At 43.1% G+C, this 15,380-nt stretch overlaps 1 protein-coding gene across 1 annotated transcript; it reads left to right on the top strand.

Annotated features, from left to right (window-relative positions):
• The first annotated feature begins 493 nt into the window (after positions 1–493).
• Positions 494–14,424, top strand: LOC133124580 (sex hormone-binding globulin-like). The gene is made up of 8 exons (XM_061235894.1): positions 494–651; positions 2,892–2,989; positions 6,553–6,742; positions 8,714–8,878; positions 9,338–9,497; positions 11,939–12,081; positions 12,486–12,678; positions 13,513–14,424. Exons 1-8 carry the CDS (start codon positions 559–561, stop codon positions 13,641–13,643), a joined length of 1,173 nt encoding a protein of 390 aa, XP_061091878.1. The 5' UTR covers positions 494–558; the 3' UTR covers positions 13,644–14,424.
• The last annotated feature ends 956 nt before the right edge of the window (positions 14,425–15,380 follow it).

The following is a 15,380-nucleotide window of genomic DNA, read 5'->3' as shown; positions in this document are numbered from 1 at the left end:
ACAGGAGAGATATTATTTATATATCACTCGTTCCTCTTTTGTATTCCAATACACCCATCAGGTTTAAGGGTCAAAGATGCCTTCAGGTTATAGGACAGGGAAGCGCAGTCCTGCACATACACCATTCTGTTGTTCCCCTTTCCCATACACTTTTTGTCATAATGTTGTTCTTCAGTAACAAAAACATCAGAAAATAATAATTGGTCATATCACAATGCCTTCTGTACATCGTTCTGTATAAGAGCGTCTGCTAAATGTCTGTAATGTAATGTAATGTAATGTAATACATTAATACATATACAATCAAAATCAATATGGATAATCAATTTTTACTCAGTGCTATTTCATGATTTGTAAGATTTATATTACAATGTAGAGCAGAACAGCGATTTCAACATGTTTGCTCTCTTATCTTTCTTGGCAAACGTGCAACTGTGAAATCACATGCTCCAGGGTTAGAGACAGGACCGGCTTATTCATGCATTTGCAGAGAGACCAAGGAGAAGAGGGCTGCCATAGCTGGTCAGACACCTGCTGAATATCTGAGCGTGCTGAACAATGGGCTCCAGGGAGGTCATGCTGGTGCTGCTCTGTATGAGCTCTAGTTGCCTGGGACAGGCAGCTCAAGGAAGAGGAAGTGGAGCTGAAACGGTAAGTCAACTTTTGCACATTGCGGGTCTGACTCATCTAGTTTTACTTAACGTTTTTTTTACCACCTGATCCCTACTTTCTGTTCTGAGGAAACAAGGTCTTAACTCAGCATTTCTCCAGCGATTTTCTAAATCTCAAATTATTTTTACCATGTGTTAAAATAAAAACATTGTCTTTTACTGTGTATGTAAACCATGTCGATTATTATGTACCTGCCTCACACATATCCCTACAGTGGCCCTGAATGGCAAGACGAATCAGCAAACACAACAACAAACCAGAAACTCTGTTTCTCCAAACACATTTCTCCAAATACAGTTTTTTATAATGGCTAACAAGTACTTTTTCAGAACTCTTCATACTACTCTCAGCAGCAATACGCAACTCAGTTCATGTTAAAAATGCATTAAAACTACCAAAACCCTGCAGAAATGTCTTTAAATTAATGAATTCACCAAAACAACAGCACTAGTTCTCTTCCAGCAAGAATACATTGTGGATAATATCACAATGAGCTAAACCCCCCCCCCCCCCCCCCCCCCCCAAAAAAAAAACACTGACAACTGCTGGCATTACAGTCGAGGCACTATTTTTGACAATCTTTGCAGAAGTATATAATAAGTAGTATATCATTTTGTGCGCTCTAGTTTTTCTTTTCTTCTAATTATTTAAAGTATTACTTTGGTCTTTGATTCATAGTGTAGCAATGTTTTTTTCCATTACTTTCCATTACAAAGCAGAATGGCATCTGCAATAGAATCTCAACTGTATTTAATTTACCACAGTATATGCAACAGGGACAAATCATAGAAGTACTGCAGTAAAGGTTTTATTGGAAAACATGGATGTAGTTTACAGTGAAAAAAATATTGCAAGTCACAGGTACAGTAATGCTGGTTTTCGTCAAATATAATTTAGCCTCATGTTCTTGTCAACATCGCATCGTATATCCTCTCTTGCTATACACTGGGGAAAGCTCTGTGCATGCCTGATCCAGCCTAGGCAATCATCAGCTGATATGTCCAAGCATCCGGCATCCATCCTCTATGTTGAATGGCACCACAAATCCATACTCCACTCCCTCGCCCCCTCCCTCGTCCAGCCATTCACAGTCTTCCTCTTTCACCCACTTTTATATTTCTTCCTGGGTCCATCTTTTACATTACATCACATTATTATCTTGAACAAAATCATTCCAAAAATGAAATTAAAATTCCCTTAACACCTGGGTCAGGTACTCAATCAGGTGTGATTGTTCTATTCAATAACCAATTCACATCAATCAGAAACACAATCTGCATCGACTTCAATCAGCTCTTTGTTTCTATAATTATTATGAAAACCGTTTTAGGGTTTTGTATTGCTCTGCACTTGAATTTTAGCCTATATGTTGTGTATCCGTTTTGAAATACTGTGCGCAAACATTTGCAAATTGAGCCGCACAAATGTTTTTTCGTGGTTTAGTTTTTAGAAAACGGTGTCCATTCAATGCATTTTTTCTTTTTTCTTTTGTCGAAACAAGGAAAAACGTATTCACAATTCGAGTGCCGCTGTGCTAAATGTGAGTTCTAAAATTGTAAACTTGCTATGAAAATAAAGAAATAATAAAATGGAATAAAGACCTACGACATGCTCCCACTGATGTTGGCCAATTTTTCAGTGTTTGCACAATGGGAACATACAAATAAACATCAATAAGCATAACTCTTCTTTGCTCGCTAATGCCAGTTCGCTAGCTAGTTAGCCAGCTAGCTTCGCAGACCAGAACATTTACTAACGTTGCATAGCAAAAGCCTGGCACTATGTGCGAGCAGCCTGGTAGTTTTCAAGAAGTTTCAGGTAGTTTTTGTAAATTATTCTTGTAATGATATTGTTAATAAAAACAAGTTTTTAATTAGATTGTGATTGTAATATCTATATTATCATATTTTGGAGGTGATATCTCAAAATCCCCAGAAAATAGCATAACGCATGAAAGTACACATATGTACTTAGTGCTTATTTTGATTCTGACTGTGAATATTGAGTGTATGAGCAGTGTTTGAGTGTGTGTGGGAGAATGAAAGCGTGCTGTTCATGATGGCTAGTGCCAGTATGTATTGTGTTTGTGTGCAGATATATATGTGCTGTGCAGTGAGTGACTATGTGTGTTCTGCATATAATAATGTAGGATGTTGTATGTCAAAGTGATGTACTTTGTGCAGGTAGGTGTGAAACAGCATATGTTGTGATTTGTGCAGCAACTGATATCAGGAAATGGGCTCATCAATCTTGGCAAAAGATGGGGTTCCAAGTCACCCTTGATGCACATCAGTGCAAACCTGACAGAAATTACCAGGTCAGTCAATCTTAGGTCACCATTCAGTATGTCATCATATTATCTTCATATGTCAATGATCATATTCTTTGACATGTAATGATATGAATTACTATTCCTAATGCACTATGTACTATTCCTATTAAATAATTACTGTAAATGTACTATGTATGCATATCATCTCAATTGTGTGGCCTTTGAAAATGGCATTTTAGGAATCGCCACTTTAATGTGGTGGAGGGGTTTGTGTGTCCCGGTGATCCTGGGAGCTATGTTGTCGGGGGCAGTAGCATTAGCCCTCAGTAGGGTCTCCCAAGGCAAATTGGTCCCGGGGGAGGGGCCAGACTAAGAGTGATTCAAAGACTCCATGACGTGGCCTCACAGATACCCAGCTACCTCGCCCGGAAAAGGGAAACTGGGGCCCCCTTCTGGAGCCAGACCCGGGAGGGGAGCTCGTCGGCGAGCGTCTGGTGGCCGGGCCTTATCCCATGGGGCCCGGCCGGGCACAGCCCGAACTGGTAACATGGGGTCGCCGCCCTGAGGGCTCACCACCTGCAGGGGTCGGCATCGGAGTCGGGTGCTTTGCACAACGGGCAGTGGATCCAGGCGTGCTGATCCTCGGGGTCGCAGACTGGTTCTGGGGATGTGGAACGTCACCTCTCTGGTGGGGAAGGAACTGGAGCTAGTGCGAGAGGTGGAGCGGTACCAACTAGCTATAGTTGGGCTCACCTCCACGCACAGCACTGGTTCCGGAACCACACTCCTGGAGAGGGGCTGGACTCTGTTCTTTACTGGAGTTGCTCAGGGTGAGAGGCGCTGGGCGGGTGTGGGGATACTCACAAGCCACCGGCTGAGTGCCACTCTGTTGGAGTTTCACCCAGGGAATGAGAGGGTTGCCTCTGTGCGACTACGTGTCGCTGGGGGGAAGGCTCTGACTGTCGTTTGTGCTTATGCACCAAACGGCAGTTCAGAGTATCCGGCCTTCTTGGAGTCACTGGGCAGCATCCTGCAAAGGGTGCCGCCCGGAGACTCCATAGTTCTGCTGGGTGACTTCAACGCTCACGTAGGCAACGATGGAGAAACCTGGAAGGGGGTGATTGGGAGGAATGGCCTGCCTGATCTTAACCCAAGCGGCATCTTGTTATTGGACTTCTGTGCTGGTCATGGATTGTGCATAACGAACACCATGTTTGAGCATAGGGTAGCTCATAAGTGTACCTGGTACCAGAGCACCTTTGTGGTCATATCATCAGACCTCCGGCCGTATGTCTTGGGCACTCAGGTGAAGAGAGGAGCAGAGCTGTAAACTGATCATCACCTGGTGGTTAGTTGGATCAAGTGGCCGGGGAGGCTGCTGGAAAGACCCGGTAAACCCAAACATGTAGTGAGGGTGAACTGGGAACGTCTGGCGGAGGCCCCCGTCCGTGAGGTCTTCAACTCCCACCTCCGGAGGAACTTCTCGCACATCCTGGGGGAGGCTGGGGACATGGAGTCTGAGTGGGCCATGTTCAAAGCCTCCATTGCAGAGGCGGCAAGCAGGAGCTGTGGCCAGAAGGTCATCGGTGCCTGTCGGGGAGGCAGCCCAAGAACCCGCTGGTTGACACCAGCAGTGAGGGAGGCCGTCAAACTGAGGAGGCCTGTCGGGCTTGGCTGGCCCAGGGGTCCCCTGAAGCAGCAGACAGGTACCGGGTGGCCAGAAGGGCTGCGGCTTCGGCAGTCGCTGAAGCAAAAACCCGGGTATGGGAATTCGGGGAGGCTATGGAGAAGGACTTTCAGTTGGCCTCGAGGAAGTTCTGGCAAACCATCTTGACGACTCAGAAAGGGAAAGCAGGGCTTGTCTCAGGCTGTTTTCAGCAGGGGAGGAGAACTGCTGACCCAGACTGGGGATGTTGTCGGGTGGTGGAAAGAGCACTTTGAGGAGCTCCTGAACCTGAACAACACGTCCTCTGTGGAAGAGGCAGAGCCCGAAGACTTGGGGCAATCTGCACCTATATCTCTGGCAGAAGTTGCTGAGGTAATCAAAAAGCTCCTCAGTGGCAAGTCGCCAGGTGTGGATGAGATTCCCCCTGAGATGCTGAAGGCTCTGGACATTGTTGGGCTGTCTTGGCTGACACGCCTCTTCAGTGTCGCGTGGAGGTCAGGGACAGTACCCGGGTGGTGGTCCCCATTTTCAAGAAGGGGGACCGGAGGGTGTGCTCAAATTATTGGGGTATCACACTCTTCAGCCTTCCCGGGAAAGTTTACTCTAGGGTGCTGGAAAGGAGGCTCCAACCGACGGTCGAACCTTGGATTCAGGAGGAGCAATGTGGCTTCCGTCCTGGTCGTGGAACAGTGGACCAGCTCTTTACCTTTGCGGGGTTGCTGGCGTGGTCATGGGAGTTTGCCCATCCAGTCCACATGTGCTTTGTGGACTTGGAGAAGGCTTTCGACCGTGTCCCCCGGGGAACCCTGTGGGGGGTACTGTGGGAGTATGGGGTACCAGGGCCGTTGTTACGAGCCATCCAGTCCCTGTATAACCAAAGTGAGAGCTGTGTCCACATCCTCGGCACAAAGTCAAGCACGTTTCCAGTGGGTGTGGGACTCCGCCAAGGTTGCCCCTTGTCACCGGTCCTGTTTGTGATATCCATGGACAGGATCTCAAGGTGCAGCCTTGCGGACGAGGTGGTGTTGCTGGCTTCATCGGACCATGACCTTCAGCACACACTGGAGCGGTTTGCAGCCGAGTGTGAAGCGGCCGGGATGAGAGTCAGCACCTCCAAGTCCAAGGCCATGGTTCTCTGCCGGAAAATGGTGGATTGCTCCCTCCGGGTTGGGAACGAGTCATTGCCCCAAGGGAAGGAGTTCAAGTATCTCGGGGTCTTGTTCACAAGTAGAAGGGAGCGTGAGATCAACAGGCGGATCGGTGCAGCGTCAGCAGTAATGCGGGCGTTGCACCGGACCGTCATTACATTACATTACATTACAGTCATGGTGAAGAGGGAGCTGAGTCGGAAGGCGGAGCTCTCAATTTACCGGTCGATCTACGTCCCAACCCTCACCTATGGTCATGAGCTTTGGGTAGTGACCGAAAGAACAAGATTGCGTATACAAGCGGCCGAAATGAGCTTCCTCCGTAGGGTGGCTGGGCTCAGCCTTAGAGATAGGGTGAGGAGCTCAGACATCCGGAGGGAGCTCAGAGTAGAGCCGCTGCTCCTTCGCGTCGAAAGGGGCCAATTGAGGTGGTTCGGGCATCTGATCAGGATGACTCCTGGGCGCCTCCCTTTAGAAGTTTTCCGGGCTCGTCCAACTGGGCGGAGACCCCAAGGTAGCCCGCTGGAGAGATTATATATCTCTCCTGGCCTGGGAACACCTCGGGATCCCCCAGGAGGAGCTGGAATGCGTTGCTGGGGAGAGGGACGCCCGGAAAACCCAGCTTAGCCTACTGCCACCACGGCCCGACTTCGGATAAGCGGATGAAGATGGATAGATGGATGGATGGATGGATTTTAGATAATAAACCAATGTAAAGCAAAATGTTGAAAACATCCTGAATTCTAATGCAAAAATGGTAACACAACAGTGTTCTTTCCACTTGTCTTCCACAGCATTAAGTCCTTGTTTGAGTTCAGAACACTGGACCCTGAGGGTGTGGTGTTCTATGGCGATACGAAAGGGGGAGCAGACTGGTTTGTGCTTGGACTGAGGGGGGGTGTGCCCGAGATGCAGATCGGAAAAGCAAATACATTGACCAGTGTATTGGGTGGCCCCAAGCTCAATGATGGAAAGTGGCATAAGGTAGCAAAGCTGACCACACGATGCGTGCAGTGGGGTCCCAGTTTTTGATATACAAGGTCAATTCCTTTGTTTTTGCTATACACTGAAGACAATTGAGTTTGTTGTTGAGAAGTTGTACGAGATTACAGATCTGAATTTCAGCTTTTACTTCCTGGTATTTCTTATCTAGATTTGTTAAACAACTTTTGTATGAGACCATCCACTTTTTAGGTGAGCAAAAGTATTGGAACATGTGACTTGTTGCCCAGATGTGTCCTTTTAGATTGATTGGTTTAATAATAAATGGTTCTGAATGTCTCCTCTTGGTTTTAGCCTTGGGTTTTGCCTGTGAAGGCTGCATTTGTGTGAGAAGATATAAACCTGCATGAGCTGTTAGGCAAGCCATTTTGAAGCTTAGAAAAGGGGGGAAATCTGGGCCATTGCACAAGCATTTGGGATAGTTTGTACAACAACTTGGAATGTCCTGAAAAAGAAAGAAACCGCTGGGGTACTGAGCAGCAGACATCAAACAGGTCGACCAAGGAAAACAACAGCAGTTGATGATAGAAACATTGTGAGAGCTGTGAAGAAAAACCATAAAACATCAGTCAGTGACATCACAAACGATATCCACAGGGTAGGGGTGAAGGTATCTCAATCTACTATTCAAAGAAGAATTAGAGAGCAGAGGCAAGATGCAAACCACTCATCAGTAGTAAGAATCGGAAGGCGAGATTACAATTTGTAAAGAAGTTCAGAGGTTTTTTGGACTGGTGAGACCAAGATTAACCTCTACCAAAGTGATGGAAAGGCCAAAGTGTGGAGAAAGATTCTGCTCATGATGCAAAACATACAAGCTCATCTGTGAAGCACGGTGGAGGAAGTGTCATGGCTTGGGCTTGCATGGCTGCTTCTGTAGTGGGCTCACTAATCTTTATTGATGATGTAACTCATGATGGTAGCAGCAGGATGAATTCAGTAGTCTACAAAACCATTCTGTCTGCCAATTTACGGAGAAATGTGTCCAAACTAATTGGGAGGAACTTCACGTCATGCAGCACAACAATGACCCAAAACACACCGCCAACACAACAAAGGACTTCATTAGGGAGAAAACATGGAACAGTTTAGACAGGCCAAGTCAATCACCAGTTCTTAACCAAATTGAGCATACATTTCACCTCCTGAAGGGGCGATTCAAGGGGGAAAAAACCCTGAAACAAACAACAACTGAAAGAGGCTGCACTAAAAGCCTGGAAAAGCATCACAAAAGAAGAATGCAACAGTTTGATGATGTCAATGGGTCACACGCTTGATGCAGTTATTCCAAGCAAGGGATATGCTACCAAATATTAAGTGTTATTTACTTTCATTTACTTAAATACTCTTTGTTCCAATACATTTTCACCTAAAAATTGGGTGGTCTGATACCAGAGGTGCTATGTTCTAAGTAGATCAACAGATCAGGTGTAAACACCAGGAAATAAAAGCTGAAATTCTGATCTCTTGTCTTGTGTTCATCTTTTTATCTCAACCCCAAATGTATTCAGTGTATTGCAAAAACAAAGGAATTGGCCTTGCTGTTCCAATACTTTAGGAGGTGATTGTAGCTGTCAGGAATAGGTCCATTCGCATTGTGGTTTCTACCATTTTCTCTGTGATACAAATGTGCAAATATCCCTTCCTTCTTCTGCACCTAGTCTTTTTTTCTTTTTTACCTTTTTTTTAAACTTATTTTATGAAAATCGCTACATTATCCCTGTCACAACAATTAAGTATATGATAACAATGACATTCTATAGGATCCTGCAGTAAACATATATCTTAACATTTGCTTATGCACAAAGCAATAACATAAAATTAATTAATTCTAAATCTCAAATTGGTTAATCTCGAATTGTTATCTGTGAATTTATCCAATAGTATAATTCTTAATCCTAGAAATCCTTGGAATGAATGTTAATACCTGTCCCACCTCAAACTGCCCACCAGGTGGAGCTCCGCAGTGAAGGCATCTTTGTGGTGTTGGAAGTAGACGGCACGGCTGCATTGGTGCTGGGACTTCACATAAAAAATCCAGATGATTGCTACTTGACAGGACAAATGCGTCTCTCTCTTGGGGGAATCCTTAGCAGCAAACTTGAGCTTATGAACCCGGTCTGTTTGTCTTCCTTCGATACTTTAATTGTCATTACTTGTCTTACATATGTTAATTTACTGTCCATCAGTGAGCACCAGCTTGTTAATGCAAATGTCAGCCAATCATGTGGCATCAATTAATGTCCAATAAATACCTAATAGAGTGCTCAGTGAGTGTACATACCAAGAAGCATTGTGCAGCGCTAAGAGTCCTACACATCCCCCAGATTCTTCATCACATTAATACTTATTTTTCACAGGAGAACATTTAATGGTAGAACCAGTTCACAGGCCTAGAGTTCAGTACTTGAAGTAGTGTTCCACAAGTTTTTAATCATGTATGATGGCCATGCATACCTCTCATTATCATCGATTCATTCTCTAAAATACCCCTCAGGTTTACGAACACTTCATGGCAGTATGGCCCAAAGCCATCTCGTACCCTATACTATTGTGTGTTTCTCTCTCTATGCCCAGCTTCAGACAGAGATGGATGGCTGTGTGCGAGCAGGGAACTGGCTGAACATCAGCGCCCCCTGGCAATTGGGCCCTAATGAGGTGCTCCATCCTTGCTTCGATGAGATCCAGAAAGGCAGCTACTTCCCTGGGACTGGGCTGGCTCTCTTTAACTCCTCAGGTGAGAGATGATGAGACAGTAGGCTTTGGATGACAGGCCAATTCTCCACCACAAGAGCTGAAATAGTTCTAGTTTCAACTTTTTTGCTGTATGATGGAACATATATGCTCATGCTCTCCTCACCATCTGTTATGGATTTGATTGTATAGGTATTTTGTCTTACATCAGTTTATAGTCCAGCAACAGTGTCGCTTGACTGAAATTGCTGAACGTTCATGAGCGTTCTATTTTTGCACAATGTTGATCAATTTCTGTGGTCGGTGTCCTCAGCAATAGATTTTCTGTCAGTATTACATGTGGCAATATTATGTTAATCTGACTCCATCCTTGATGACAGTGACAGCGAAGTATAATCATGAGGTAAGGGGGGGGATCTAAATCTTTCAAACTCCAGCTTGGAGCTATATACTATAAGTATAACTAACTATTTCAGTCTGATGACTGAAAAATTCTACCTAATATCATATTTTTTGTTGTTGTTTGGAAAACAACAACTTCTTTTTTCTTGGAGCTGGAATGTTGAATTGTTCACATTTGTGACACAAATATATTATAAATTGAAAGTCTAAGATCACTAGGTTTTTTTTTTTTATGTGACTACATGTTATGGATAAGTAGGCTTGTAGCTTACTGCAGATAAGATGAAATCTGTTTCATTTGCCATCTTGGCCCCAGCAGGGTCAGCATCATTTGAATTTAGCCTTTGACTTTCTCATTGCATCTCATTTAATCCTACAATTTGTTAAGTTAATGAATACATTCAGGGTTTACTGTATTGCAGCACTATATTGTATCCACTATACACTCATTGAGCACTTTGTTAGGTATTTATTAGATTTATTTTTTTGACTTAAGTCTTCTGCTGCTGTAGCTGATCAACTTAGAAGTTTGTTCAGAGATGCTCTTCTGCATAACACTGTTGTAATGCATGATTAGTGTCACCTTCCTGTCAGCTTTGACCAGTCTGGCCCTTCTCCTCTGACCTCTCTCATTAACAAGGCATTTTTGCCCACAGAACTACTGCTCACTTGATGTTTTCTCTTCTGCACCATTCTTTGCAAACACGAGAGACAGTTGTGAGACGGGTGCGTGGGAGGTCGGACCCAAAATGCACAACTCAGACAACAGATATAGTCCCGTCAGGGCTTTATTCAGGGAATGTCCAGTGAACGTAGTCGAAAAACAAGCAAAGTTCATACACGTGAAATCCAGCCAAAACCAAAGTACAGTACCAAGGGAGAAGGCAGTCTCGAAATCGGTAAACCATGCAAAAAGTCCAGTAACCAGGAAAGCTTTCAGCGGGGCAGTAGTGCAGATGGAAGGCACAAGAGTCAAGACTGAAGTCCGCTCCATGGGGCAGAAGCACAAAGACAGCAGGCAAAGTTTGTGGTACAGGCAGGCAATGGTCAATAAAAAAGAAGTCAATAAACAGGCTTGGCTCTTAACAGGTAGACAATAGCTTGCCAAACCACTTAACCATGCACTGACAAACAGGAGGCAACACTTTCACAAAGACATGCCATGGAACTGAGCTTATATGCAGGTCTAGACAGGTGTAGACAATTAGCTTGAGAGCAGCATGCGAATGAAAATCAGGTGTTGAGGATTGACAGGTTAACAAGATAATTAGTAATCGTAAGTAATTAACCTATCCTGCCCTAGCATTAGTAAATTAGTAAATGACATGCTCAAGAAACGTAAGGTAAACATGAACACATGGTTAGAATATTATTATTACCCAATCCTGATCTAAAGTTAGTAGATTAGTTAGAAGACAAGGGAAATTGAAACAATTAGGGAAGCATGAGTGACAGAAAGGGGGAGAGAGAGAAAGCATGAATGAAAGGTTTGCAGAAAGACACAAAAAATGTATACTAAACAATGAATAGAACAACATAACATGAAACAACATGAATCGTGACATAACAAGGTTTCGAACTGTGACATAAATAAACTACATAACGTGACATGACAAGACTAACAATTAAATCGTAACAACTAAACATGAAACGTAACATGATATGAAAATGAAATGTAACAGGGAATAAAACATAAAAACGTGGCAAGACTAGACTAACATAATACGTGACATGACAATAAAATAACTAAGACAATAACTAAACATGAAACATGACGTGACAAACATGAAAACTGACAAGTTGTGCATGAAAATCCCAGGAGATCAGCAGTTTCTGAGATACTCAAATCACCCTGGCACTAACAATCATTCACAAAATCAACCATTTCTTCCTCATTCTGACATTTGGTCTGAAAAACAGCTGAACCTCTTGACCTTATCTGCATGAGTTTATGCATTTAGTTGCTGCCACATGATTGGCTGATTAAATATGTGGATTAACAAGCTGGTGTACCTGTCTACCTAATAAAGTGCTCACTGAATGTATATTGTAGCAAGGTCCTAAAGGTCCTGTGTATTGCAGACTTCCCAGCAAACCAGATGGAAGATGGTGGAGCTGAGGTGAAGATCCAGGGACACTCCTTGAGTTGGAATGGGACTGTTCTAAGCCTGAAGGGCTCCCAGGATGAAGCAGTGCTCACCATCACTGCCAACCCACAGACAGAGGTATGAACATGCATGCAAATGCCTGTACTCTCATATGCAGACGTGTACACAAGTTATTATATAGACGTGTAGGAGACATTATTGATGGTAAAATTCCCACAACACCTAAACTACTACATACCGTTAAATTGTATTTGATTCCAGTTCCCTCTTTTCTATCATACCCCTTGCAATTGCTCAAATTGATCTTACAGGTTAGATAAATCTACACTGTATTAAAAATGTACTAACACTATTAAATGCTGAAGCATTTCTCTTACGGCGCATTCTTGAAAATGGAAGTCATGTACTTACTTTATATTTTTCAAAGAACCTATCTTCAGTAGTTCCACTGAAAGAGATGTTCTTATTTTCCCGAACTCCAAATTTACTGTCTTTTTCATGTATGTATACATGTGTTATAGGAGCTTATTGTGAAATTTGGCACACAAAAGGGCAGTCTGAAGTTAGGTCCACATACTCTGGATCTGACATTATCAAGCCATGAAGTCCAAGTGGAGCTTGGCCAGGAGCAGCGCTTGAATCTGATGGACGATTCACATGACTGGGTGACAATGTGGAACAATGGGATGCAGCTGGCTTTTGGGGGAGTTCCAGGTAAGTTGGTGAAATGGCAAAATGGAATGCCACCCTATGAAAGTCATTAAAGTCTAGTGTCTTTTGTAATTTCTCCCAAAATTATTGGCTTTCTTAATTCTCTTTCACAGAAATAAGAAGTATCTGTACAAACAATGGGCCTCATGCCAGAACATTTTTGTATTCTTATCGTAAATGTGTGCCACGTCAGATTCAATTTCTGAACATTTCAGAACATTTCTTACAGGTTCACTTCATAACACTCTTGTAAATAATCATGGAATCTCGCCAATATGTAAATAAGTGCGCATTCATGAATTAGCATTATTTGTCACCCAAAAAATTCCATATAAGGCTAGGCCTGTCCGGAATACTGATTCAACAAAAATGGCATCTGTCCATGTAATGGACGGTATTGTAGGTGGTTTCTGTCAGATAGATAGCCAATGGGATCAAGAAATACGAGGGACATTGTCTACCACATGCACCTCACTGGGTAGACTCTGGTTTGTTGGTTTTGGCAAAACATAATAATATGGTAGACCATGATGAATGTTTTATCCTTATTCCTACTAAACAGTCCACGGAAAGACTTTCTTGATTCATATTTTTCATGAGTTTTGTGAGGAATGCACATGGGCAAATCATGCACTGCACTTAGAAAATTAATGGAATGTGTTGCTTACATAATTCATACATCAGGTCAGGACGACTCGTAAATTTTGTAAATCTGTTGGTATAAGTGGTTCTTGCCTGAGGCCCAATGTTAACACTGGTGTTACCTAGTTACATTTTGATGAACAAAAAGTGAAAGATTTGAATGAATGCAGACCTCAGACATTTTCCTTTTGACAGATGACAGCGATTCCCAATGGCTGGAGGGCTGCCTGTCGCTCATCCAAGTCCAAGGACAGGATGTGGATCTGGACCGGGCCTTGCACCGGCACAGCTCTATCTCCTCCCACAGCTGTCCTTTCTCACCTTAAGCAATGTGACGTCTGGTGTACTGGGTGGATCCATGTTTTCAACCTCTTTTCCCTTGTCCCCCTCACCTCAGCTGTCTGATACACCACCCCCCTTTCTGTTGATCCATCAGGCCATGTTATTCATCACAAAACTGGACTCCCTTCAGACTTTAACCACACCTTCATTGTTTGATTCTCAACTACCTATGATACCCCATCATGTCCTCAGTCATCCTAACTTTCCACTAACTTTTTCTCCCTTTTATCTCTTCATTGTTTCAGTTTCTTTCCTCACACCTACAATGGCAAAAATATAATATACAATTTAAAATGAATAGATTTCAGGAAGAAAATATTGTAATAAAAAATAATTTGCTGCATTTAATTCCATTACATTATGCTCAATTTAAGACCTTCAATGCAATGAAATATGTTTCTTAAAGACGACATACAAAACAATACATTACAAAACAAAAACATCCAGAAACCTGTCCACAATCAACCTTCCAGCCCTAATATATGTAAAGAAAAGCCAATAGTATGCAGCACATTTGAATTAGAGGTGGTTGGTAGGTGATGCATAAGTTACAGTTTTTGGTTTGCGTGTTTGATGAGATGGTCTTGCTGTGTATATGTTTGTGTGTGTGTGTGTGTGTGTGTGAGAGAGAGAGAGAGAGAGAGAGAGAGAGAGAGAGAGAGAGAAACTGAGAGAGATAGATTGACCTGTAATGGTTTGAAGAACCAGTTTGCACTGTTAAGATTTTGAAGTTATAAATAAACATTTTCTCTGGCAATGTGTAAAGGATTACAGAAGAATCCTTTGAATGGTGAAGAAAAATCCCATTATAACTGTTCAACCAATCAAGAACACTCTCCAGGATGTAGGCATAGATCTGTCAAAGACGACCATCAAGAGGAGAGTATGCCAGCATAACCTCAGAGGGTTCAGCACAAGTTGCAAACCCTGGTCTTGAGAGTAGAATGGCCAGGTTACAGTTTGCAAAAACGTACATTAAAAAACCTGTAAAGTTCTGGAACAAAGTGTTATGGACAGATGAGACAAAGATCAACCTGTAGCAGGGTGATGGAGAGTGGAAATTCTGGAAAAAAAAGGAACAGCTTATGTTCCAAAGCTGACCACCTCATCTGTCTAGCATGGTGGAGGTGGTTTTTATAGCTTGGGCATGTATGGCTGCCACTGGAACTGGTTCACTTATGTTCAGCAGCAAGATGAATGGTGAAGTATACAGAAACATATTGTGTGCTCAGCTCAAAGCTGATTAGATAGATAGATCATTGCATTTATATAGACACTCAAAGTGTTTACAGTGATGAAGGGGAAACTGCACGGCAGCCAGATGATGCTAGGATGTAGCAGGACAGTGATCCAAACCCATACAGCCAAAGCAACCAAGAAGTTATTTTGAGTCAGTCACCTGACCTCAATCAAATTGAGCTTGTATTTTACTTGCTAAAGACCAGTCATAGTCCCCAAAACAAGTAGGAGCTGTGGAGGGCTGCAATACAGGCCTGGCAGACATCAACAGGAAAGATACCCAGCATCTGGTGATGTCTTTGGGTAGTAGACTTCAGGCAGTCATTGATTACAAAACAAAGTATTTGAAATGCATATTTAAATACATTTAACTGAAATACATCCCATTGCTGCTTGTCAGGCATAACATAAGGCCAATCACTTTTCATGTTTGCTCATGATAAAGCATATTCATTGATTTGAGAGTTCAGATTTCTCACAAT

This window comes from Conger conger, chromosome 3 (assembly GCF_963514075.1).
Source record: "Conger conger chromosome 3, fConCon1.1, whole genome shotgun sequence".
Classification (NCBI taxonomy): Eukaryota; Metazoa; Chordata; class Actinopteri; order Anguilliformes; family Congridae; genus Conger; species Conger conger.
The sequence above is the reverse complement of the archived record's forward strand: the minus strand, read 5'-3'. Positions and strand labels throughout refer to the sequence as shown.